This window comes from Pseudorca crassidens, chromosome 12 (assembly GCF_039906515.1).
Source record: "Pseudorca crassidens isolate mPseCra1 chromosome 12, mPseCra1.hap1, whole genome shotgun sequence".
Lineage (NCBI taxonomy): Eukaryota > Metazoa > Chordata > Mammalia > Artiodactyla > Delphinidae > Pseudorca > Pseudorca crassidens.
The window spans coordinates 76202307-76227071 of NC_090307.1; the positions used below are offsets into that span (position 1 = coordinate 76202307).

A 24765-nucleotide genomic window follows, 5' to 3' on the forward strand; every position below is an offset into this window, starting at 1 on the left:
ATATTTCAGTGGTTTAAAAGTGTATGTGAGGGACTTCCCTGGTGGCGCAGTGGTTAGGAGTCTGCCTGCCAATGCGGGGGACGTGGGTTCGAGCCCTGGCCCCGGAGGATCCCACATGCTGCGGAGCAGCTGAGCCCCTGTGCCACAACTGCTGAGCAGCCCCTGCTCGCCATAACTAGAGAAAGCCCGCACGTAGCAACGAAGACCCAATGCAGCCAAGGATAAATAAATAAAAATAAATTAAAAAAAAAAAAAGTGTATGTGAGAAGCAGCTTTGGAACAAGACAAGTCTGCCTCAACTTCTAGCTCTAACACTTACTAGCTATGAGACCTTAGCCATAGCTAAGCTAAATGTGTCATTTTCCACTTTACAAAAGCTCTCTCATACATATCCTAAACCACATTTTGCTTAATTTTGTGCCACTTGGCCTGATTAGAAAAAGTTTTGTTACAGTTTTCTTAAAATCTTTTTTTTTGGGGGGGGAGCACACCATGCAGCTTGTGGGACCAGGGATTGAACCTGGGCCACAGCAGTGAAAGCCCAGAATCCTAACCACTAGGTCACCAGAGAACTCCCTGATTGATTTTTTCTTTTAATACCTTAAGTATATACTATTTTTATTTGTCAATTATACCTCAATAAAAGGAAGCTTTTTTTTTTTTTTTTTTGCTGTACACAGGCCTCTCACTGTTGTGGCCTCTCCCGTTGCAGAGCACAGGCTCCGGACGCGCAGGCTCAGCGGCCATGGCTCACGGGCCCAGCCACTCCGCGGCATGTGGGATCCTCCCGGACCAGGGCTACGAACCCACGTCCCCTGCATCGGCAGGCGGACTCTCAACCACTGCGCCACGAGGGAGGCCCAAGGAAGCTTTCTGACTTGACTTTTTTGGTATGAATAGTTTTACATAGGATGTATTTTTGTTCTATTTTCACCATTAAATTGTAATTGCCTAGAAAGCCAGAACAGCAAAATAAATACCTTTTGTATAGCAGTGTTTGAACTATTTCCAGCCCCACCAGCAATTTTACCAAGATATGAACATCAGAAAACTCACCTCTAGGCAGGACCCTACCATGCTTAGAATGAATATAGGCTTCAAACAATACTCTGTTTCTTTGACTTTAATAATTAATGTATACCCCCCAAAAATCTACATTTATCCACTAATCCACATTTAGTCAATTCCTCAGTATTCAAAATTATAATTAAAATAACTACCTAAAAGAAAAGGGAGACCTTTGGGGCAATGTCTAAAATATCTCAATGTATTATATCAAAATGACAAATTTACAAGCAATTCATAGCATTATTCCATCATTTATAGGGGACACCTTTCTTTTTTATTTCAAAGGCTAAGTCACAAAAAATTCAAATCCAACACAGAAAGAGACTGCTCACCTCTGGAGATTTCTGTATGTTCTGGAATACAGCATAGGCAATAAGTGAACTTGAACCTATAACACTGGCAGAGATAAAAGACTATCATTAAACAGGACAATTGGGGCTCCTTTGTTTTTGCTACTTTTTTTTACAGCTTTATTGACATATAATTGATGTAAAATAAACTGCACAAATGTTTTAAAAATATGGAATGCTTCACGAATTTGTGTGTCATCCTTAAGCAGAGGCTATGCTAATCTTCTCTGTATCATTACAATTTTTAGTATATGTGCTACCAAAGTGAGCACTTCACAACTGATTTTGCAAATCAATCCTGTTGACCAAACTGTCCTTTGATTTTCAGATGTTACCCTTCAATCTGTTTTTTTTTGTTATTATTGTTGTTGATGTTATTACATTTTATTAATCAGATAATGTCAACATGGTAAAGAACAGCATTTCTAACTAATGAGTAAAAGCAAATCCCCAGGGAAAAAATATATAGAGAGACACTTCAGAATTCTCCAGTTTTGCTTGTCTCCAGTTTTGCTAGTTGTACTAGTTCAAACAGTCACATTACATGAGGTTAAATAAACTTACCTCAGAGTAGCCATAACAAACTGTATCCACTGTATTGCAGGAAATAACTAAATAAAAGAGAAAGTAAGAATAAAATTAAGCCTTTTAAATTTAATATTCAACCTTTCTCTAATTTCACTGTTTGTTAACTATCTGTGCAAAGCACAAACTCTTCAGTGCCTAATCAAAACACACTACAAGTCTGAGAATGAGTAAAAAGGGTGAATAGGCCCCTGGAAAGCCAGGGTGGCTCCTTTCTTCCTCCCTTATTGCTACATTGCTGGGAAACAGTAAGATAAAAAGAACTGACAGGTGGATAGAAAATGACTGAAGGAAAAAAAGACAGTTGGATGAGAAAATTAATAAAGGGAAGAATAAAATGGAAAAGAGGTAGAAAAAGTTAAATTTTAAGAGAGAACAGACAGATGTATGGAAAGAATGGGTAACAGTAAAGGCAAACAAATACTAAATAAAGTTAACTGACAGAGAGCTAGACAGACAGAAAAAACAGAATAGTAAGCAACAGGGGAAAAGGAAGAAGAAAAGTTAGTATGGAAAGAGATGCTGTGAGTGAAAAATACAGAACAGGGAGGAAGGAAGGGGGATCGAAAAACGAAGAGAGGGGCTGCTTCTAGTCTCACCAAGTTCCAATTATCCTCCAAAATGCTAGCCTCCAGTAGGCAGGCCATACGGACTTCAGCCTCAGCTAAATTCAAGCAGCCTGATCCTTCCTGGTCAGGTTCTGAATCCCAAGCAGTAAACAGGTAGCTCCACCCTTAACCCAGCTGGGCTCCTCCCTACCCAATCCTGCCCCGAATCTTGAGGGCAAGGAGAGAAAGTAGCGACAAGTGGAGGAGAAAGCCAAGCAGAAAGAACAAAAATAGAAAGAGCAGGTGACAAGGAAACAAAGTTCTAAAAAGCATTAGGAATTGTAAAAAGGGGCAAGATGTAGGACTAATAAAAAGTACAGAGAATGAGTTACCATGAAAAGGTAAATAGAGCTGCAAGAGAGAAATAGAATAGAAAAAAGGGAGAGAAAAATAGGGAAGAAGGGAGGTCTGTTTGAAACCTGTCCTGTTTAGGGACAGAAGCCTGTGTTGGGGAAGACAGACTATATATTTACTCAATCAGTAAGTTTTTAGTAATATCTGGAAAAGGTGTGAAGAGAAAGCGTTATTAATGTCTCATAATACGAATGTTTTCTTAAATATTCTGTACCAAAATTCCCACCATAAATATAATAAATGTAATATTATATATTTGTAGTATTATATTTGTAGTAATATTACATTTATAAATGTAAATATATTACTAAATTATACAATTCATTGAATATGCTTATGTTTATATATCAACTTTGTGTAAAATGCTGTGTTATGGAAAATATAAAGACAAAAAAGATCAGACCCAGACTTCCAGGAGCTTATAATATAGTAGGAAAAACAGCTTGAATACCAAATCTCAAATAATCTGTACACAAAAATAATATACACTGATTGGCATTTGAACATTATTTGGAAGAACTGATAAAATTTGGACAAAAACTGGGGGAAGGAGAAAGCAGAAGGAAGAAGGTTTCATTTACATAACCATTTATCTTTCATCTAACCATACGCTCATACATTTTACAAATATTTATTGATAACATAAATTAGATCATTTGCATGGCTTGAGTAATTTAAATATATTATTCATTTATTCATATGAAATTAAGAATATCATGTGCAGTGGAATACAGGACATTGTTAAGTAGAGGTAGGCTCTAATCACTTTGCTTACATTATTAGATAAACAAATTAAAATACCAGTATATTTCTGGATCAGAAATCCCTACCATAAAATCTTAGGGAGTCTTTTGAGGCCTCTAATCATGTGTCTATCTAATAAGGGTGAGGGGACTAATGACAGTCTCACCAAGTGATAAGAGAATGCTTTTGGACAAAGGACTCTTGTCTCAGTCAAGAACAAATCTCAGATTGTTCAGAGAACAACCATAGCAAATCAGTCTGCTGCTCTTGACAAGAGAACTTTTCTCTTTTGGCATCTATTCTAAAATGTCTTATGCCACCAACCAACATTTGGGGGTTTACTTTTCTATTTTTCTCTCTAAATTAAGCCCCTCCCTTCTGTATATTTAGCACTGTTCCCCTTTGAAGTGTCTTTGGAATCATAATTCTCCCATTTCCTTTTCTACAAGGGCTAACCCAAGCCCAAATGATGAACTGGGTGAAATTTATTTTCAGTTTTGTCTTTTCTTTTTACTTAGCTCCTTAGCAAGCTCAAACACATCTCAGTTCTCAATGTAATGGGCTACTACTATATATTACATATCAATTTCAGTTAACAGATATTCATTAAACTTCTACCATGAGCAAGTTACTGCAGTGGATACAAAGTCAAGAAAAACACCTACGTAGTAAAGTATTTTAATTTAAGTAAAAATAGTACTTAAAGAAAATTTCTAGTAATAATAGCTACCAATTATCAAGTGCTTTCTCTGTAAGCATTTTAATCCTCAACACAACCTTTGAGGTAAGAAGTATTATTCTTATTTAACAGATGAAGAAACTGAGGCTTAAAGAAGTTGTGTCATTTTCCCTCTGGTTACAGAATTATCAAGTGGTAACACCAACATTCAAACTCAGTCAGTCTGATCATAGTTCTCACTCTTAACACATACAGTACTCTTAACAGGAAACTGGTCAATGGGAAAACAGGGAAAGGTAATTTAAAAAATTAATGGGACATCAAAAGAATTATTAGGCAATTGCTTCTTAGATATGACAACAAAAGCACAAACAACAAAAGAAAAAAATAGATAAATTGGTCTTCTTCAAAATTAGAAACTTTACTGCTTCAAAGGATACCATCAAGAAAGTAAAAAAGACAACCCGCAGAATAGGAGAAAGTATTTGTAAACCATATATCTAATAAGGGGCTTTTATGTAGAATATATAAAGAATTCCTACAACTCAATAACACAACCCAATTTAAAAATGGGCAAAGGTTTGTTTTTTCGTTTTTTTGGCTGCACCTCACGGCTTGTGGGATCTTAGCTCCCCAACCAGGGATCAAACCCGGGCCCTGGCAGTGAAAGCATCAAACCCTAACCACTGGACTGCAAGGGAATTCTCGGGCAAAGGTTTTAAATTAGAGATTTCTCCCCAAAATAATACGAATAATTAATACACATGAAAAGATGATCAACATCATAAGCCACCAGGGAAATACAAATTAAAATCACGAGATGACATTTCACACCTACTAGGATGGCTATAATAAAAAGACAATAGCAAGTGAATGTTGAGAAATAGGAAACCTCATACACTGCTGTGGAAATATAACATATTGCAGCCACTGGTCAGGGAACTAAGATCCCACATGCTGCGGGGCAACTAAGTCCATGCGCCACAACTACTGAGCTTGTGCACCTCAACTACAGAGCCCACGTGCTCTGGAGCCTGCGCCACAACTAGAGAAGAGAAAACCCGCACACCACAACTCGAGAGAAGCCAGCGTGCCGCAACAAACAGCTCACATGTCGCAATGAGCGCCACAACGAAAGATCCCACATGCTGCAAGGAAGATCCCACGTACCGCAACAAAGATCCAACGCAGCCAAATAAATAAATAAATTAATTAATTTTTAAAAATGTCCCAAACAGGCAGTTTACAGTGACAGAAAGTAGATTAGTGTTGCCTAGAGCTAGAAAGGTAGTTTGGGAGGGAATGGGGAGTGACTGCTAATGGGCACAGGCTTTCTTTTTAGGATGATAAAAATATTCTAAAATTAGATAATGGTGCTGGTTGTACAATTCTACGAATATACTGGAAACCACTGAATTGTACACTTTAAAAGGATGAATTGTACGGTACATAAATTATATCTTAATAAAGCTGTTATCCAAAAAAATGACGTTTGGGACAAAAGCAAGGAAGGATATATCCCATTGCTGAAACTCATGGTATAGTGATTAATGGATAACATGTTTCTGTCTCTCCTACTGAAAAGAATAATATTTAGAATAAAAAGTGCAAAACATTGTAAGAGGGAACTGAAGATAAAGATTGTAAGAGAGCATCTGACTGCTCTAAATGAATACAGTACTCCTGGCCTGAACAAATTACACTCCAGGGCTTTGGTAAAACTTGCAGGTTAACCCAATAAACCATTGAATGAAATCTGAGAGTTCATGTAAAACTGGAAAAATTGCTAGAAATTGTAGAAATTGCTAGAAGTTGTAGAAATTGTAGAAAGCTGTTGATAACTAAAAATTTTTTATAAGGAGAAAGGATAGTAGAATCTGCAAAGATCTTAGTATTTATCTCAGACAAGATTCTAGAATGAACTATCCAAAAGATGTGTTTTTATCAATTTATTTATCATTGGCTACATTGGGCCTTTGTTGTTGGGTCTTACTTGCTGCACACGGGCTTTCTCTAGTTGTGGCAAGTGGGGGCTACTCTTCGATGCAGTGCACAGGTTTCTCATTGCAGTGGCTTCTCTTGTTGCAGAGCTTGGGCTCTAGGCGTGCGGGCTTCAGAAGTTGTGGCACATGGGCTCTGTAGTTGTGGCTTGCGGGCTCTAGAGCACAGGCTCAACAGTTGTGGCACACGGGCTTAGTTGCTCCACAGCATTTCGGATCTTCCTGGACCAGGGCTCAAACCCGTGTCCCCTGCATTGGCAGGCAGATTCTTAACCACTGTGCCACTAGGGAAGTCCCAAGATGTGTTTTTAAAGAATTAGAAAAAAGTAACCATTAATTCAACATGGATTTATAAAAAAAATCATGCCAGACTAACCCCATTCTCTTTTTGGACAGAATTACTAGACACAGTGTATATGGTATTTTGACAAAACATTTTGTGAGAAATTTCATGATATAAAAATAAGAAAATATATTGGGAATTTCCCTGGTGGTCCAGTGGTTGGGACTCAGCACTTTCACTACTGGGGCCCAGATTCGATTCCTGGTCGGGGAACTAGGATCCCGTAGGCCGAGCAGTGTGGCCAAAAGAAAAAAAGAAAGAAAGAAAAGACAAGAAAATGTAGACCAAGTAGAAGCACAATTAAGGGCATTTCTAAATAAACCTAAGGTAGTGCTAACTAATTGATAAATATCAACTTAAAAATGGCTTCTAAAAAAAAAATGGCTTCTAGTGGAGTGAACCAGAATTCTGACTTGACACTGTTCTGTAAAACATTTTCATCAATAACTTGAAAGAAAATACAGTGAGCATATTTATCAAATATGTGTGTTACTTATCTATTGCATCATAACAAATGTCCACAAATTTAGCAGCTTAAAACACACGTATTATCTCACAGCACCTGTGAGTTAGGAGTTCAAGAATAGCTTAGTTGGGTCTTCTGCTTCAGTGTCTCTCACAAGGTTATGACCAAGATGTTGACCAGGGCTGGGTCTCGTCTGAAGGCTCAAATGGAGAAGGATCTGCTTCCAAGTTCATACAGTTGTTGGCCTAATTCAGTTCCTTGAGGGTTGTGGGCCTGAGGGCCTTAGTTCCTAACTAACTCTTGGTGCAAGGCTACACTCAGGCCTTTGCCATGTGGACTTCTGCAAGATGACCTCCTAGCAACATGGAAGTCTCAATCTTATGTAAGCAAATGACTGAAGTGACATCCCATCACCTTTTCTGTATTCTATTCATCATAGATCTTGTCAACACTCAAGGGGAGAGGATTACACAACAGTGTGAATACCAAGAGGCAGGCATCATTGGGGGCTATCTTAGTGTCTGCACACCACTGTGTGTTTATCCAACATGTCAAATACTTTTCCAATTCAGATAATTTGCAATAGCTCTTCCCTCTCTGGAATGCTCTTCCCCCAGATAATCACATGACTAGCTCCTTCTCATCCTTCAAGCATCAGGTCAAATGTCATCACCTCAGAGATGGAACATTTATTTAAATTCCAAAATAACTTGTTTGTTTGTGTGCCTATTTCTCCTTACTAGACTGTAACTTCCTTGGGGCCAGGCAACTTATCTGTCTCATTAACCTCAATATCTCTAGTGCCTAAAAGTGACTAAAATAGGCATTCAGTATTTATTGAATGAATGTACCAAAGTTGTGAGGGATAGATCTTATACTTTAGAATAATGAGTTTTATTTAATAATGTAATAATATAAAAGTTAATAGAAATAAATGCAAGTATACTGCACTTGGGTCTAAAATATCAACTGGACAGAGATTAGGATGAAATGGTAACCCAATCCCATTTACCATCACATCAAAAAGAATAAAATACCTAGGAATAAACCTATCTAAGGAGGCAAATGACTTGTACTCTGAAAACTAAGACACTGATGAAAGATATCGAAGAAGATACAAACAGATGGAAAGTTGTACCATGTTCTTGGATTGCAGGAATCAATACTGTTAAAATAAGCATACTACCCAAGGCAATCTACAGATTCAGTGCAATCCCTATCAAATTACCAATGGCATTTTTCACAGAACTAGAACAAATTTTTTTTAATTTGTATGGAAATACAAAAGACCCCAAATAGCCAAAACAATCTTGAGAAAGAAAAACTAAGCTGGAGGAATCATGCTCCCTGACTTCAGACTATATTACAAAGCTACCATCATCAAAACAATATGGAACAAAAAAGACACACTGATCAATGGAACAGGACACAAAGACCAGAAATAAACGCATGCACTTATGGGCAATTAATCTATGACAAAGGAGGCAAGAATATACAATGGAGAAAAGACAGTTTCTTCAATAAGTGGTGTTGGGAAAACTGGACAGCTACATGTAAATCAATGAAATTAGAATATTCTCTAACACCATACACAAAAGTAAATTCAAAATGGATTAAAGACCTAAATGTAAGACTAGATACTACAAATGCTGGAGACAGTGTGGAGGAAAAGGAATCTTCCTACACTGTTGGTGGGAATGTAAATTGGTGCAGCCACTATGGGGAACAGTATGGAGGTTCCTTAAAAAACTAAAAATAGAGTTACCATATGATCTAGGAATTCCACTCCTGGGCACATATCCAGAGAAAACTCTAATTCGAAAAGATACATGTACCACAATGTTCATAGCAGTGCTGTTTACAATAGTCAAGACATGGAAGCAACCTAAATGTTCATCAAGGGATGAATGGATAAAGAAGATGTGGTATATGTATACAATGGAGTATTAGCCATAAAAAAGAATGAAATAATGCCATTTGCAGCAACATAGATGGACCTAGAGACTATCACACTAAGTGAAGTCAGACAAAGACAAATATATGATACCACTTATATATGAAATCTCAAAAAATGATACAGGGACTTCCCTGGCGGTCCAGTGGTTAAGACTCCATGCATCCACTGCAGGGGGCATGGGTTTAATCCCTGGTTGGGGACTAAGATCCCACATGACATGACGTGCAGCCAAAAAAAAAAAAAAAAAATACAAATGAATTTATTTACGAAACAGAATTACACAGACATAGAAAACAAATTTATGGTTACCAAAGTAGAGAGAGGGGAGAGGGATAAATTAGGAGTTTGGGATTAACATATACACACTACTATATATAAAATAGGTAAACAACAATGTCCTACTGTATAGCACAGGGAACTATATTTAATATCCTGTAATAATCTATAATGGGAAAGAATCTGAAAAAGAATCACTTTGTTGTATACCTGAAACTAACACAACATTGTAAATCAACTATACTTCAATAAGAAGAGAGCAAAATTTTTTTAGAAAAGAAAAAGTTAGCAACATTTTACTTTAAAAATCTAGAGTCATTCTGTCCGATAAATATGTAATGTGAGCCATATATGTAACTTAAAAGTTTCTAAAAAACTTTTAAAAAAGTAAAAAGAAACAGGTAAAATTAATTTTAATAATATATTTTATTAACCCAAATATTTAAAATTTTGTCATTTCAACATATAATCAATATAAAAATCACTGCAATATTTCACTTTCTTAATTTTGTACTTTGTAATTCAGGGTGTATTTTACACTTATGTCTCAATTCCTGTTAGCCACATTTCAAGAGCTCAGTAGCTACATGTAAATTTATTTATTTATTTATTTATTTCTGCATTGGGTCTTCATTTCTGTGCACAGGCCTCCTCTAGTTGTGGCGAGCGGGGGCTACTCTTTGTTGCGGTGCGCAGGCTTCTCATTGTGGTGGCTCCTTTTGTGGCAGACGACAGGCTCTAGGCCTGTGGGCTTCAGTATTTGTGGCATGTGGGCTCAGTAGTTGTGGCTCACAGGCTCTACAGCGCAGGCTCAGTAGTGGCACATGGGCTTAGCTGCTCCGCGGCAGCTAAGATCCTGGGATCTTCCTGGACCACGGCTTGACCCATGTCCACTGCATTGGCAGGCAGGTTCTTAACCACTGTGCCACCAGGAAAATCCTACATGTAATATTATAAGTGGCATTTTTATTTACAACTAGATTGTAGAGGCTCTTGCATTTGAATTTTATCCTGCAGAGGTGCCGTTATATACTTTTGAGCAAATAAATGACATGACATAATTACCATATAACTCGTCCTTAGTGAGTATGTAGTATATGCCAGGCCCTATTCTAAATGCTTCCTATACATTAATTTAATCCATTCACAATCCTATGAAGCAAGTATTATTATTATCCTTTTACATGATACTATCATGAGTAACATGTTGGCAGTGTGCAGGATAGATTAAAAAGGGAAGAGACTGGCAAGAATTAGGTTATTTTTATTTACTTATTTACATCCCACTTTGACCTAGATAGTATTTCAGGTGGCTTATGACAGTGCATAAGATAAGACAAAACAACATGAATTGAACATGGGACAAAAGGAGAAAGAAAAACATCTCTGCTGAAATGATCTGATCCCTGGATGTTAAAATCTCTATGCATTTTTTTAATGTTACTTTATTGAAAAAACAATATTGAAATAAGAGAAATCTAAAGTAAAAAGTTTGCTGCAATCTCATCTAGTCAAAATGAGTTTTACTTTTGTTACTTTAAGTCTTTGTCCTTATGCATATTCAATTTTTACATGTTTGTAGCAATTCTATAGCTAGTATTTTATATTCTACATTTTTGCTCAAAATTATTCCATAATAACCTTTTTTCCTTTTATTAGAGTCTTATTTTCTTTCTCTCCACTCCCATGAACTGTAACCAATGCAAAAAGCCTGGTATATTTCTCTACATCATTCTCTGTTCTTATTAAAACACACCCAAATATATATATATATACATATATATATATATCTATATATATATATACTTCTATACACACACACACACACACACATATACAGAGGTTGTTGCAGTGGTATGGTAGGTTTTTTAAAATGGGATCATATATTTCTGTATACATTGCTGTTCTCACCTGTTATTTCATGGATATCTCTCCACTTTAATATAAATAGTTCTAATCAATTTTGATAGCTGTATAGTATTCCACATAAGAAAATTTATCCAACAATTCCTCTCGTGATGGACATGTAGGCTTTTTTCAGGTTTTGTTTTTAATTTCCTTTATTTTTCGTTCTGCAAACAATTCTGTGGTAAACATCCCTACATCCCTGCATATATAATCTCCTTCTTTGCTGATGTTTTTATTACAAAAAGACAGATTCCAGAATGGAATTCTTTTTGTTCCTCAAGTATTTCAAGCTCTTTTTCATTCTGTATTATTTTATTGGTCACACCATGCAGCTTGGGGGATCTTAGTTCCCCCACTACAGATCGAATCCAGGCCCCCAGCAGTGGAACCACAGAGTCCTAACCACTGGACCGCCAGGGAATTCCCTCTTTCTCATTCTAGAACCTTTGCACATACTAGGTTTTTTTCCTAAAATGCTTCCTAACATAGTAATGTGTAATTTAAATTTATTTATATAATTATTTAATGTTTGTTTCATCAATCAAGGGTAAGTTCCTTGAGAGCTGAATCCCATTCATGCTTTAGGTCTTATATCAGCTCAAATATAATTGTTTGTAGAGGTTTTCCATGCACCTCAATGCAAATTTATTCCCCCTATCATATTCTTTCATAAGCCCTCAACTTTTCTTTCTTAGAAATCATCACAATTTGTAATTATATATTTATTTGTATACTTATTTAATGTTGGTCTCTCCTCTAGGACTGCAGGGAGCACATCTATTTTGTTCACCAGTGTAACCCTTGCCTCCAGAAGTGTATGTGGTGTGTAAAAGATGTTCAGTAAATAGTTATTAAACACTGAAAGCTTCTTGGGACTTCCCTGGTGGTCCAGTGGTTAAGAATCTGCCTTCCAATGCAGGGGACACAAGTTCGATCTGTGCTTGGGGAACTAAGATCCCACATGCCATGGGGCAACTAAGCCCGCTCACCGCAACTACTGAGCCCGCGTGCTCTAGAGCCCACACGCCACAACCAGAGAGCCTGAGCGCTCTGAAGCCCACACGCCGGAACTAGAGAGAAGCCCACAGGCGGCGATGAAGAGCCCGCATGCTGCAACAAAAGACCCCACGTGCCGCAACTGAGACCCAATACAGCCAAATAAATAAATAAAATATATTTTTAATTGGTATGATGTGAATAATCCTGCTATTAAAAAATATTGAAAGCTTCTTAAAGGAGGATGGGCTTGAAGAAAATCATACTGTGGAGTAAATTTTCCTTCTATAACAATTTTTTAATGTGAAATCTGCTTTAAGTGTTCATTAAGACATCTATGTCAAAAAAACTAGTGTTAATATCACCAAAACCTTGCAGGGGAAAAGCAATTAGCTCTAAGGGATGGGATAGCTCCAAAGTACAATATGTGATCTAAGAAGGGAATGCAGCAAGGACCAGTGGAATTTTGAGAGACAGCTATGGAATAGTTCCTCTTTCATTGACTTGATTCATTTATTCACAGCACAAGAATGTACTGAGCATCTACCATGTGCCAGACACTGTTCTAGGTGCTGGGGATATAACAGTGAACCAAAAAGACAAAACAAAAATAAAAACAAAAACAAACCCATCCCTCACGGGAAACAGATACTTAGAAAAATAAGCAGGGACTTCCTTAAGTGGTCCAGTGGTTAAGAATCCGCCTTCCAACGCAGCGGACGCAGGTTCAATCCCTGGTCGGGGAACTAAGATCCCACATGCCGTGGGACAACTAAGCCCATGCGCTCTGGAGCCCGTGCACCACAACTAGAGAGCCCATGCGCCAAAACTACTGACCCGCATGCCCTGGAGCCCACAGCCCACAACTAGACAGAAGCCCGCACGCCGCAACGAAGAACCCACGTACCGCCACGAAAGATCCCGTGTGCCACAACTAAGACCCAATGCAGCCAAATTAATTAATTAATTTTAAAAAAGAAAATAAGCAAATTATACAGTATGTTAAGCTGAAGAGTGCTATGGAGAAAATAATAACAGAGAGAAGGGAGATGGAAAGCAGGAAGGTATCAGGGAGGAGCAATTTTTTTTTAAGTATGGTCAGGGTAGATCTTAGGAAGCTGACATTGGGTCAAAAACTTGAAGGAAATGAAGGAGCCGGCCATATGAATATCTTGAAGAAAAGTGTTCTAGAGGGAGAAAGCCAGCACAAAGGCTCTGAGGCAGGAACATGCCTTGTGTATATGAGAAATAAAAGATGTCAGTGCGACTGGGGGCTCACCAGCTTGATGATGTTAGAAAAAAAAGATGGGAGAATTTATGTATTAGTTGTCTTAGCAGACCATGCCATTTTCCTTCTCCCTTACTCCAGCTGCTACATTGAGTCATATGCACACTCAAGTAACATACCTTGTCATCTCCTCCTTCCTACCTCACCCAGGTGAGCCTTTTGATTTTCCACAACAGAGTCAAGTGTGGGATTTTATGACTTCCTAAATATGGAGAGTTTTACTTGGCTTATTTGTGTAGATTGTTGTTGTCAAGGTCCTGAAGCCAAGAATCTAATTATACCATGAGGTAACTGACTGGGACCAGGGCACTATTAAAAGGCAGCATTAAGATAATTACTGCACTTTTGCAATTCATAACAAAAGTACCAATATTTCCCTTCCCTCTCCAACCAATCCACCTCTTGCACTTTTCTCAAAACCTACTTCTAAACTAATCATGACTAAAAAGTCACTCCTGATCAATCATAGTAACTACTGTAGATGTACTCAATGCATTTATATACTCAGAAGTGGATACTAGCTCCTTATTGACTACAGGACAAAATAGCAATTTCCTAATTTGATTTTCAAGATTCTCCCCTACCTGGGCTTAAAACTGTCTTACTATCTACTGTTTTGAGAACTCCCTCAAGCAAGCCGGTCATTCCCCAAAACATCATGCTCATTTCCACTTCAGCTCTTTTTTCACTTGTTCTCCACCTAAAATGTTCTCCGTTTCCACCTCCTACATGAAGCTTTCTTTAACCACCTTAGCTCACAGTAATTATCCCTTCTTCTAACTTCTATTCATTTGTCTATGTGGTGCATTTTCTTTAATAATTTATTAGGGCAAACTCAAAATAAATTTTTCTGAACCTTCCCAACACACACACACACTGGACTCTCTCAAAATTTCTATCTAAACTGGCTGCCCAAGATTGGCGATTATCTTTGATGACTACTTTATACATACATACATACCTACACACACATTTATTGGACACATGCAATGGTTAACTTGGTGCTAAGCCCCTTATAATGCATTATATAATTTATTCTCTTACAAGCATATCCATTTGTTCAAGTCTTGTGAATTCTACCCTATAAAAGTTTCTCAATTCCAACCTCACCTTTTCATCTTTCTATTAGGTTCTATTACAGGACCTTAATCTCTCCCACCAAGACTATTGCAGTGAACCTCCCTGACCTCAGCTTTCTCCATTCCAATGCATCCCCTTTATTCCCGAGTGACAGCAAATCTAACGTCACTCTCCTAGCTACAGCCTCTGGTGGCTCCAAACCCTTTAGCTTGATAAGACCCTTTACAACGTGCCCATTTACCTTTACAGATTCATCATGCTTTCCCCCTTGCTAGAAATATCCTTTGGTGTTTGCCCTGCAAACACCTCCTCTTCTCTCAAGATCCAGTTCAAAAGTCATCTCCCGTCTATAACTTTCCCTGACATTCCTGAGCAGGGCTGACTGAATCTCCATTTGTGCTTTCACGAGACTGTAATATAGTCTTATTTTCTACCGATTACACTATAATGGTTATATTGCTCTTCCCACGTCTCCTTCCACCACTGAGTTTGTTCAGTACACTGCTATCTCTTTCCTCTTGACTCTGTATTACCGCAGGCAAAAACCAGGATCTGGTGTAAACTATCCTGAACAAACACCTGTTGAAGAGAATTACTAGGATTTAAAAAAAATATATCTTCAGGGCTTCCCTGGCGGCGCAGTGGTTGGGAGTCTGCCTTTCGATGCAGGGGATGCGGGTTCGTGCCCCCCGGACCCCACATGCCGCGGGGCGGCTGGGCCCGTGAGCCATGGCCGCTGGGCCTGCGCGTCCGGAGCCTGTGCTCCGCGGCGGGAGAGGCCGCAGCGGTGAGAGGCCCGCGTACTGCAAAAAAAAAAAAAAAACCTTCAGAGAGCCCAGGACACAGCTCGACGGGTACTCAGCTTTCAGGGAAGCCTGTTTTTATAGGAGCCTGGAGCCTCCCTGGTGAGGCACTCACCACAGAGTAGGTCTCATATCGCACTGGGAAGCGGCAGGAGTGGCCCTGACTGCCATACTGACGAATAGCTGAGTCTCACTTACCACCTCGGGTCGTGGCTAAGGGAGGGAGAGGAGTATGACTGAGGGGTAGTAGCACAGTCAGACTGACAGACTAACCGAAGGTAGCAACAGGTCCCAACCGACTGCCTGACGGACCAAAGGCAGGAAGAAATGACGGCTGGCCTCGTCATCTTCGAAAAAGAGGATAGCCATCGAAGAGCTGCAAGGACGCCAAGCACGCGCTTCACGCCGCGGCTCACGCGGAGAAGGACGGGAAAACAGCAGGCTGGTAGCAAGCCTCGCTGAGTGCGCGTGCGCGGCAGTCTCTCCTTCCTCCTCTTCTTCCTCCCCTCCCCCAGCCTCCCCGGCACTGCCGTCCAACCCCCACACTGCCACGCGGCCAGGCCCGCTCTCCCTAGGCCTGCTGGGGCTTCGCCGAGTGCGCACGCGCGGCAGCTCCATTTCCCCGCCCCTCACGTGGCTCCTCCCTCTCACCACGCCGGCCTGGCTGTACACGTGAGCGCACCCGTGCCCGCCTTCCTAGCCACGTGACTCCCGGCTCCGCGCTTGCTCCACTACAGCCTTCCTATCCCTTACTGCCAGAATCCGGCGTTATGGCTGCCGCCGTTCCCCGCGCCGCTTCTCTCTCCCAATTGTTTCCCCTTCTCCTGTTCCTCCTGCTCCTCTCTGCTCCGCAAGGAGGCAGCGGCCTGCACACCAAGGGCGCCCTTCCCCTGGATACAATCACTTTCTACAAGGTAACGGGGCGGGGGACATCGCGCACAGGTGCAGCCAGACTGCCCAGGGGAGCGCGCACCCGTGGGGGACACAGGGGACAGAGAGCTGGCAGGAGGTGGTCTGTAGCGACAATCCCGTGACTTCCCACCGTCCTGTAGGACTGGTGGAATCTGGGCCGAGGCCGTATCATGACCATGGAGCATACGTGTTCCAGGGTCCTCGCGCACCTTTGCAGTATTTGCACTTGCTTCCTCTTTTGCAAGAGAACTGCAGAGGTGCAGCCGAGGGAGCCGGGTGCCTCTTCCCGTCGCATATGGGAAGAGGGCGGTGCCGCGCGAGTTCCAATCCTCAAATCCCAAGTAGGAGACTCGGAGGGCGGTACTAGGCGGACGCCACCCGTCTGTGGTGGGGCAAGGTTGGAAACGCGGCTCGTTAGCCTGCGTTTCAGCGCCCCTCTCCCTTTGGCTTGGCTTGGATTGCAGCCACTGTCCAGATATTCTGCGTCTCCTTAAAAAGTGCTAGGGTTAAGAATAAGCTTCGGTTCAACCACCCTACAGTGAGTGTCTTGGGCCTGGTGACAAATCAAATCGGGTCGAGACATGGAAGGAAGGATTCGCCTCTACCCCCGCCTTCATATTTACAGAATTGGGGTCTTGGCCTCGGTAAATGGACGTTGGAAATATTGAAGGCTGAATGCAGTCCCAATCCCTTAATTTTACACCCACTGGCACCTTTTTAACTTCGCCTATGAGATGGGCAAGCTAAGTGTTGAGATTTATTAATTTATTTTCTTAATTTGTACCCACTGCTGGGAAGTGAACCAAGAAGTGAAACCAAGAAGTGGAGCTCTAAATCTCTAAATCTATCTCAAGTGGTTTAACTACTCTTCGTATTTTCAAAAGGGTTCCTTGTGGAGTTGGCACCTGTGGCTCATTGAATGCAAAGTTTCAAGAATTTAAAACTTTGCTGGTTGTCAGGCACACACCCCACAGCACCCTTTGCTTTAGGGGGCTTTCCTGGCAAAGTGACACCCCTACCACCCAACATGGATATGGGGTAACATCACAGACCACATGTGACTTAGAGGGAAACTGCACTGTAACAGTAGTAGTATTTCCTAATCAATTGGTGTGCTTCCATCTTTACAGCTACCACCCTAGTCTAGGCTATGGTTATGTAGCCTCCTCACTAGCCTCCCTGTTTTCACTCTGGAGCCTCTCAGTCCAGTAGCCTAAGTCCTACATGATCTGACCCTTGCTTCCCTCTCCTCTCATCTCCTAATCATTCTCCTCTTTGTGCCCTCTGCTCCAACCACATATGCCGTGCCCTCTGTCCTTTGGCTGTTCCTAGCTCAGTACTGCCTTAGGCCCTTTGTACTGGCAGTTCTTTGTGACTAGAACATTCTTTGCCCAATCTTTGAAAGGCTGGTTGCTCCTCGTTGTTCAGGCTTGGGTTAAATGTTACCTTCTCAGATTTCCCCCTCCCCCAGTCTAAAGTGCCAGTCACATTACCCTGTTTGATTTCTCTGTAGAGCACTCATCACTGATTTTTTTTTCTTGTCTAGTGTATTGTGTCCCACACTAGGATATTATATGCTTGTGAAGAACTACCTTGTGTATCTTGTTCACTGATCATCTGCACAACCTAGGAGGTTACCTGTTACATAGAAGATGCTCAATAATAATTTGTCGAATGAATGAACAAATGTTTTCTCCAGTCCCTTTCTAAATCTCACTCTCTTCCTTCACTATTGAACAAAGGGGAGCTTCCTAGGGTTACCATATCCAGGAGACTTGTTCCGTGCTTTGCCTTTCAGAGATTTCCAGTGTCTTTTTTTGTTTCTTGCCCTTTACCATCACTAAAAATGAGAAACCCTGTCTGTTTTCTTTACTGCTGTGTTCAATTAGAACAGTGCCTGGCACATGTTAGGTCCTCACTACCTTTTTATTGAATGAATGAATGAATAATGAATTCATCTATACATTGAAGAAGCAAGTCAACTAAATGTAGTTTATGGTGGAGCTGATTCCTCAAGGATGAAGAAAGGAGAGACTTCTATTTCTTTCTCTTTTTTTTGGCCGCGCTGTGCCACATGTGGGATCTTAGTTCCCTGACCAGGGATCGAACCCGTGCCCGCTACATTGGAAGCACGGAGTCTTAACCACTGGATCACCAGGAAAGTCCCGAGAGAGATTTCTAAAGCAGTTAAGAGGTACAGGTTGAGTAAAAGAACAAGAAAAAATTAGCTGTGCAAATGTTTGCCATTCAAAACCATTCTGCTGATGGCTAAGAATGGTGAAAATAAAAGATGAAGGCCTCTCAATTCTATTTCAGTGTTACACCACTGTATGATTATTAATATTATTTCATAATATAAATGTAGGCCCCTTGAAGTTAGGTTTTCATGTGTTCTTTTATAAAATTTTCCTGGACATGTAGCATCTGCTATCAAAGCCTGCCCTGGTTTTGTTCATTTATCAGATATTTTCAGAGCATCTGCCACATGTCAGGGCACTGTTGGGCACTAGGGATAATACAGCAGAAAACAGGTCAGAGACGGTCCTTATTCTCATAAATTATATTTTAGTGGAGAGGACCGACAATAAGCAGATAAGGATTTCAGAGAGTGATTAATGCAGTGAAGAAAGTCGAGGGCAGTAGCCTGCTAGAGTATGATGGAAATGAAGCAGAATTAGATGGTATGAGTGGGGGAGGCCTCTCCGTTAGGAGATGACATTTGAACTGAGCTTTGACAAGCATGGAAAGAACCAGGGAAAGGGCACTCTAGCCAGCAGAGACAGCAAATGAAAAGGCCCTGAGTGGGAATGTTTGGTGCGTTGAACTGAAATAAGGCCAAATGGGCCAGAGGGATGTGATCTGATTTATATTTTTAAGTCTTCCCTGCTCTTAGACTCCAGAACTCAGAATTTTTGGGGTCAGTGACCACTTAAGGATTACCTGTTCTGGTCCCTTCTCCCTCTTCCCTTGTGTCCTCTGGTACTGTTAAATATTTTTTAAAACCTAAAACGAAATGGACAGCAACCCACAGTAAGAAACAAGGACTAACAAAAACTGGACTGATGTCAGCTTGACTTAATTATGGCAGGGATTGCCTGTGATGAAAAATTAACCCGTAGTGATGACTTTGATTAGAAAAATTAAAAGTTGTAGGAGGAGGGGAGGCAGTACTACCAACCAGAGGCAGCTTATTAGATAAAATCTATGCATTAGGGGCTTCCCTGGTGGCGCAGTGGTTGAGAGTCTGCCTGCCGATGCAGGGGACACGGGTTCATGCCCTGGTCCGGGAATATCCCACATGCCGCAGAGCGGCTGGGCCCGTGAGCCATGGTCGCTGAGCCTGCGCGTCCGGAGCCTGTGCTCCGCATCGGGAGAAACCACGACAGTGAGAGGCCTGCGTACTGCAAAAAAAAAAAAAGAGTAGAGCAACTGAAAATCTATGCATTGGGTGAAACCATCAAAATGAAGTTTTAGAATTCCTCAATAAGTTAAATATAGAATTGCTATATGACCCTGCAGTTCCACTCCTAGATATATTCCCAAAAGAGATGAAAACAGGTGTTCAAACAAAAACTTGTACACAAATGTTTATAACAGCACTATTCACAAATAACCAAAAGGTGGAAACAACCCAAATGTCCACCTACTGGTGAATGGGTAAACAAAGTATGATATATCCATACAATGGAATATTTGGCCATAAAAAGGAATGAAATACTGATGCATGCTACAACATGAATGAATCTTGAAAACATTATGCTAAGTGAAAGAAACTAGACACAAAAGGTCACTTATTGTATGAGTCCATCAGAATAGACAAATCCATACAGACAGAAAGCAGATTAGTGGTTGCCGGGGGCTGGGGGAAGGAGGATTGGGGAATGACTGCTTAATGGATACGTGGTTCCTTTTCGGGTGATGAAAATGTTCTGGAACTAGATGTTAGTGATGGTTGTGCAACACAGTTAATATAATAAATCCCTGTGATGTAAATTTTACCATAATTGAAATAGAAGTCTGGATCCTGGCAGTTTAGGTCTTAGAGATCTAACTTCAAGGAAACTAGTTTAGGGAGGGGACATTGTCCCAAGCCTGGCCTCTCAGCAACTTCCTATGAGCCCTGAAATTGCAGAGTGCAAACTCTGGACTCCCTAGCCAGAGCATCCTCCGTGGTGCCAACTCCTTTATAGACGGTTGTTTGGTTTGGCTCAGATTTCTGGTTGATTGCCAGAGAAAGGCCCCTGGGATGATGGGCACGACAGGGGCCAACGTAAAGTGGCTAAGGATGCGTTTCCTTAGCCTTACCAAAAGGGCCACTGGAGGAGAAGGCCTTAGTACATCTATAGCATTGTTTGTTCCAGACAGTTTGATTAGTGTGAGCAACTACTTAATGGGGTACTCAGTAGTAGACACCGTCAAATTGTTAAGTGAATCAATGGGTGAATGAATGAATGAAGGTTAGTATATGAGAGCTTGTCTCCCTTGTGGGCTTGTTTTCCACTCTGTTTCTTAAACAGGGGTCCCTTGGGAAAGGGAATTAGCCACAGAGGCCCTTGGGAACCCCCACTTGCTCAGCTCTGTATGCCCTCAGGTCATTCCCAAAAGCAAGTTCGTCTTGGTGAAGTTTGACACCCAGTACCCGTACGGTGAGAAGCAGGATGAGTTCAAGCGTCTGGCTGAAAACTCGGCTTCCAGCGATGATCTCTTGGTGGCAGAGGTGGGGATCTCAGGTATGGATAAGTCTGGGATGACTGAGGAGGGCAGAGAGGGAGGAAACTAGGAATTATTTCCCTACTTATAGGGGGAATACCCAGTGCCTTTCTGTCTGAGCCACACATGAGGAGTATAAATGGGGTCATGTCCTCTCAAGGAGTCTGGTACCCACAGTAAGCTTAGCTTGAGCAGATTCTGTGACCACAGAACCTCAGCTCAGCCTTGCAGGTGCCTGAGGGGAGGGAATTCACCGTCCTTCACCCTTCACCCACACTGACATCAAACTTATTGTGAGAGCTTGGAGCTCTCCTTGCAGGGGACTGTAGTCAGAGGGGGTGCCTTGCCTCCCGGGGGACAGCGTAGTCAGTTTTTCCATCTTCATTTCAGCTCTTTTGTACCAAAACTATTGGGTTTGGGCTTTAGCTCAAATCCACCAGAGCTGCCACTAAACCAAGGGTAGCTCTCAATGATAGGGACAACTTTAATACATAGTTGCCAACATTTAGTGGTTTTTCAGTCTGTAAAGATGTACACAGACATTGCATTTTTAATCTTCACTTGAACCTCGCCTGAGAAGCGAGATGCATTATCTCCTTTTTATACTTGAGGAAAACTGAAGCTCAAGGAGCTTAAATGATTTGTCTCAGGCCATGGGGTAGCAAGGGGCCCATTCAGAACTCCTCCTAAGTGTGTATTCTTAGGAGGAATGCAGTAGGTTCTTCCCTCTCTGCTTCCTCCCAGCTGAGATGCCACAGTTCCCTAGTGAGCTCTTGAGTCTGGTCTTGGATAGAGGTAGCTGTCACACTTCTTCAGGGCAGTTGATCAAGTCTAACTCAACTGTGAGTCCACTCCTTTGGGGCTTTAATAATATTAACAATAGCTGACATTTCTGAAATGTTTATTATGTGCCAGGCCACTGTGCTAAGTGTTTTACATGTATGTCATCCTGTGGCAACTCTGTGAAGAAAGTTTTATGACTCCCCAAATGAAGAAACAGATGCTTAGAGTAACTTGCTCAAGATTATAAAGCGCCAGAACTAGGATTGGAACCCCACACTTCCTTTACTACTACCCAGTAATAGGTGGTCTTGGCCATTTCTTCTTGGCCAGGTGTAAGAAACCAGTTGTAGCCCTTGGGGCTGCTGCTGCCTTTTGGGAAAGACATAGCAAATACTAACAGCTACCACATATTAAACACTTAACTCTGCCGGGTTAAGTGCACACATCCCCTCATTGGGTCCTCCCAACAGCCCTCAAGTGGTAGGGACTGAGTTCGTTACCTACCACATATTCACTAAGCTCCAGCCAGACTATGCTTTGTAATCCTTAAATATACCCAGCTCATTCCTGCCTCAGAGCTTTTGCACTTGCAGTCCTTTCTGCCTGAGACACTCTTCCCACAAATTGACGTGTCTGCTGTTGCTGTGTCTGATATGTCTCCTACATGTTCAGGTCCCTCAGTTCATGTCATCTTCACAGGGAGGCCTTCCATGACCGACCGAAGTGGGCCTTCTCACCCAGTCACTGTGTCATATCACCATTTTATTTTCGTCATAGCACTAATCACTTTGGTTCATTTGTTTATTATCTCTCTTCTCACTTTTTGAAGAGTATGAGCTCTTTGAGGTCAGCGAGCTTGATACTCTTAATCACTCTAAATCACAACTAAGTCCCCAGCACTTAGAACAGTCCCTGGCACATAGTGGGCATATAATAAATATGCAGAATTCCCCTTTTTCAGATGAGGAAAATGACGTTCAGAGAGATTAAAGGGTTTGACTAATGCCACATGGCTAGGAAGTAGCAGAGGAGGAATTCAAACAGCCAAGATTCTTCTTCCCCTCAGCTCAGATAGGCTTCACAGCAACCTCCTGCCATACCTTCCTCATGTTTTATTCCTCATTTCTGGTTTCTACTCACAGATTATGGTGACAAGCTGAATATGGAGCTGAGTGAGAAATACAAGCTGGACAAGGAGAACTACCCAGTCTTCTACCTCTTCCGGGATGGGGACTTTGAGAACCCAGTCCTATATAGTGGGGCAGTTAAGGTTGGAGCCATCCAGCGCTGGCTAAAGGGACATGGGGTTTACCTAGGTATGCCTGGTTGCCTGCCTGCATATGACACCCTTGCTGGAGAGTTCATCAGGGCCTCTGGTATGGAGGCCCGCCAGGCCCTCTTGAAGCAGGGGCAGGACAACCTTGCAAGTGTGAAGGAGGCTGAGAAGAAGTGGGCTGAGCAATACCTTAAGATCATGGGAAAGATCTTAGACCAAGGTGAGGACTTCCCAGCCTCAGAGATGACCCGGATCACCAAGCTGATTGAGAAGAACAAGATGAGCGATGGGAAGAAGGAAGAGCTCCAGAAGAGCCTAAACATTTTGACTGCCTTCCAGAAGAAGGGGGCCGAGAAGCAGGAGCTATGAAGAGGCACTCCAGGGTTTTCAAGGGTTTGGTGGGGTGGGGAGGGGTAAGCTACCTGCTGGCTGTGAGACCCTCCTGGGATATAAGGGAGTGGTAGGAAAAGTGGCACTAAACCAGAAATCTGAGTATGCCCAGATATTGATGCTGGTGTGACTATGCTTGGAACATCGCTGTAACCAGTCTGGTATAGCTGGTACATTTACTCAGATGGCTTGTGAAATTCCCCCTCAGAAGGAACTGGTGCTATAAAGAAGAGTGTACTGCCCAGGTTTTTGATAGATATAATTCTGATTCAATTAAAGTTTCTGTGTTTTGGTTAAAAGGACCTGAAGCCATTCAGTTTTCTTTTACAAATTATACTTTGGCCTATGACCTGCTTTCTCCTTTGAATTTATTTTTTAATCTAAGGTGGTGTGGACTCTGCTCTACCGGGGTAACAGACTACCAATAACTGCTTTTCTCATACAGAAAATAGTACATTACCCGGGACCCACTTTTACTAAGACATATGGAAGCGGAGGTTGCAAAACTCTGTTCCCCAAGCATAAACTACTATAGGTACCCCAAAAATAATTTTTATAAGCATTTTGGCTCATGGTTGCTTAGCCTCCACTTGTTACTATGAAACACATGTCTGCATTGAGGCAGTGACAGCATCTCAAAAACAGGGAACATGAAAAAGTATAAACCTGAGCCCACCTTTTGGGGAAAGTCAAAAATGGCAGTGAGGTATATCCAAGTGCCCACTTTTTGTTAAAGGAAAAAGAGAATGTTGGGGTGGAGTTAATTCATAACTGAAGAAGCAGGCAAGAACTTTTTCAGGGCTCAAATAAGGGCATTTAGTATCATAGGACAGAAAGGAAACTAGGAGGAAAAACAAACAGCTCCTCTTTCTATTGTATGTGTGTCTGAATAAATGATCTCAGCCTATGGGTTCATATACCCTTGGATAAATCATGTCATCCGCCTGCCTGAAATCCTCCAGTAACTTCCCACTAAATTTAGAAATCTCATTTCTTCCCCTGGCTACAAAATCCTGATTGCTCTAATCCCCACTCCACCTTCTATCTCAATCTGTACCCCTTTTCCGCTCCTTTCATTAAGTCCCAGGCACTTGAGTCTTTTTTTTACAGTCTCTGGAACATGCTCAGCAGTTTCCTGCCTTGGGGCCTTTGACTTGCATTCGCTTTTCAATAGCTGACTCTTCATCAT

General features: G+C 41.4%; 2 protein-coding genes and 1 non-coding gene across 8 annotated transcripts in view; 1 reads left to right on the top strand and 2 right to left on the bottom strand.

Annotated features, from left to right (window-relative positions):
* TMEM116 (transmembrane protein 116) overlaps positions 1–16703 on the bottom strand; it is a 132361-nt gene extending 115658 nt beyond the window's left edge. For 3 of the 6 annotated variants that reach the window (XM_067700627.1, XM_067700625.1, XM_067700623.1), the window contains exons 1-3: positions 15779–16070; positions 1983–2029; positions 1401–1464 (exon numbers count right to left, since the gene is read on the bottom strand). In XM_067700627.1, coding sequence (XP_067556728.1) covers positions 1401–1464; positions 1983–2029; positions 15779–15874 — 207 coding nt within the window. In that variant the 5' untranslated portion in view covers positions 15875–16070. Of the gene's footprint in view, positions 1–1400; positions 1465–1982; positions 2030–2602; positions 3508–15703; positions 16071–16626 lie in introns of those variants that run through there. The other 3 variants (XM_067700629.1, XM_067700628.1, XM_067700624.1) reach the window with 3 other exon arrangements.
* On the bottom strand, positions 1583–1690 carry LOC137204241 (U6 spliceosomal RNA). The gene has a single exon (XR_010933479.1). It is a non-coding gene; the product is annotated as a U6 spliceosomal RNA (small nuclear RNA).
* ERP29 (endoplasmic reticulum protein 29) lies at positions 16177–23878 on the top strand. Its single transcript, XM_067700630.1, has 3 exons — positions 16177–16419; positions 21009–21147; positions 23053–23878. Exons 1-3 carry the CDS (start codon positions 16276–16278, stop codon positions 23553–23555), a joined length of 786 nt encoding a protein of 261 aa, XP_067556731.1. The 5' UTR covers positions 16177–16275; the 3' UTR covers positions 23556–23878.
* Positions 23879–24765: the final 887 nt, after the last annotated feature.

Coding starts and splice junctions, on each gene's coding strand:
- ERP29 (XM_067700630.1), top strand. CDS start 16,276: ATGGCTGCCGCCGTTCCCCGCGCCGCTTCTCTCTCCCAATTGTTTCCC. Junction 16,420..21,008: donor ATACAATCACTTTCTACAAG/GTAACGGGGCGG, acceptor GTATGCCCTCAG/GTCATTCCCAAAAGCAAGTT. Junction 21,148..23,052: donor GGCAGAGGTGGGGATCTCAG/GTATGGATAAGT, acceptor TTCTACTCACAG/ATTATGGTGACAAGCTGAAT.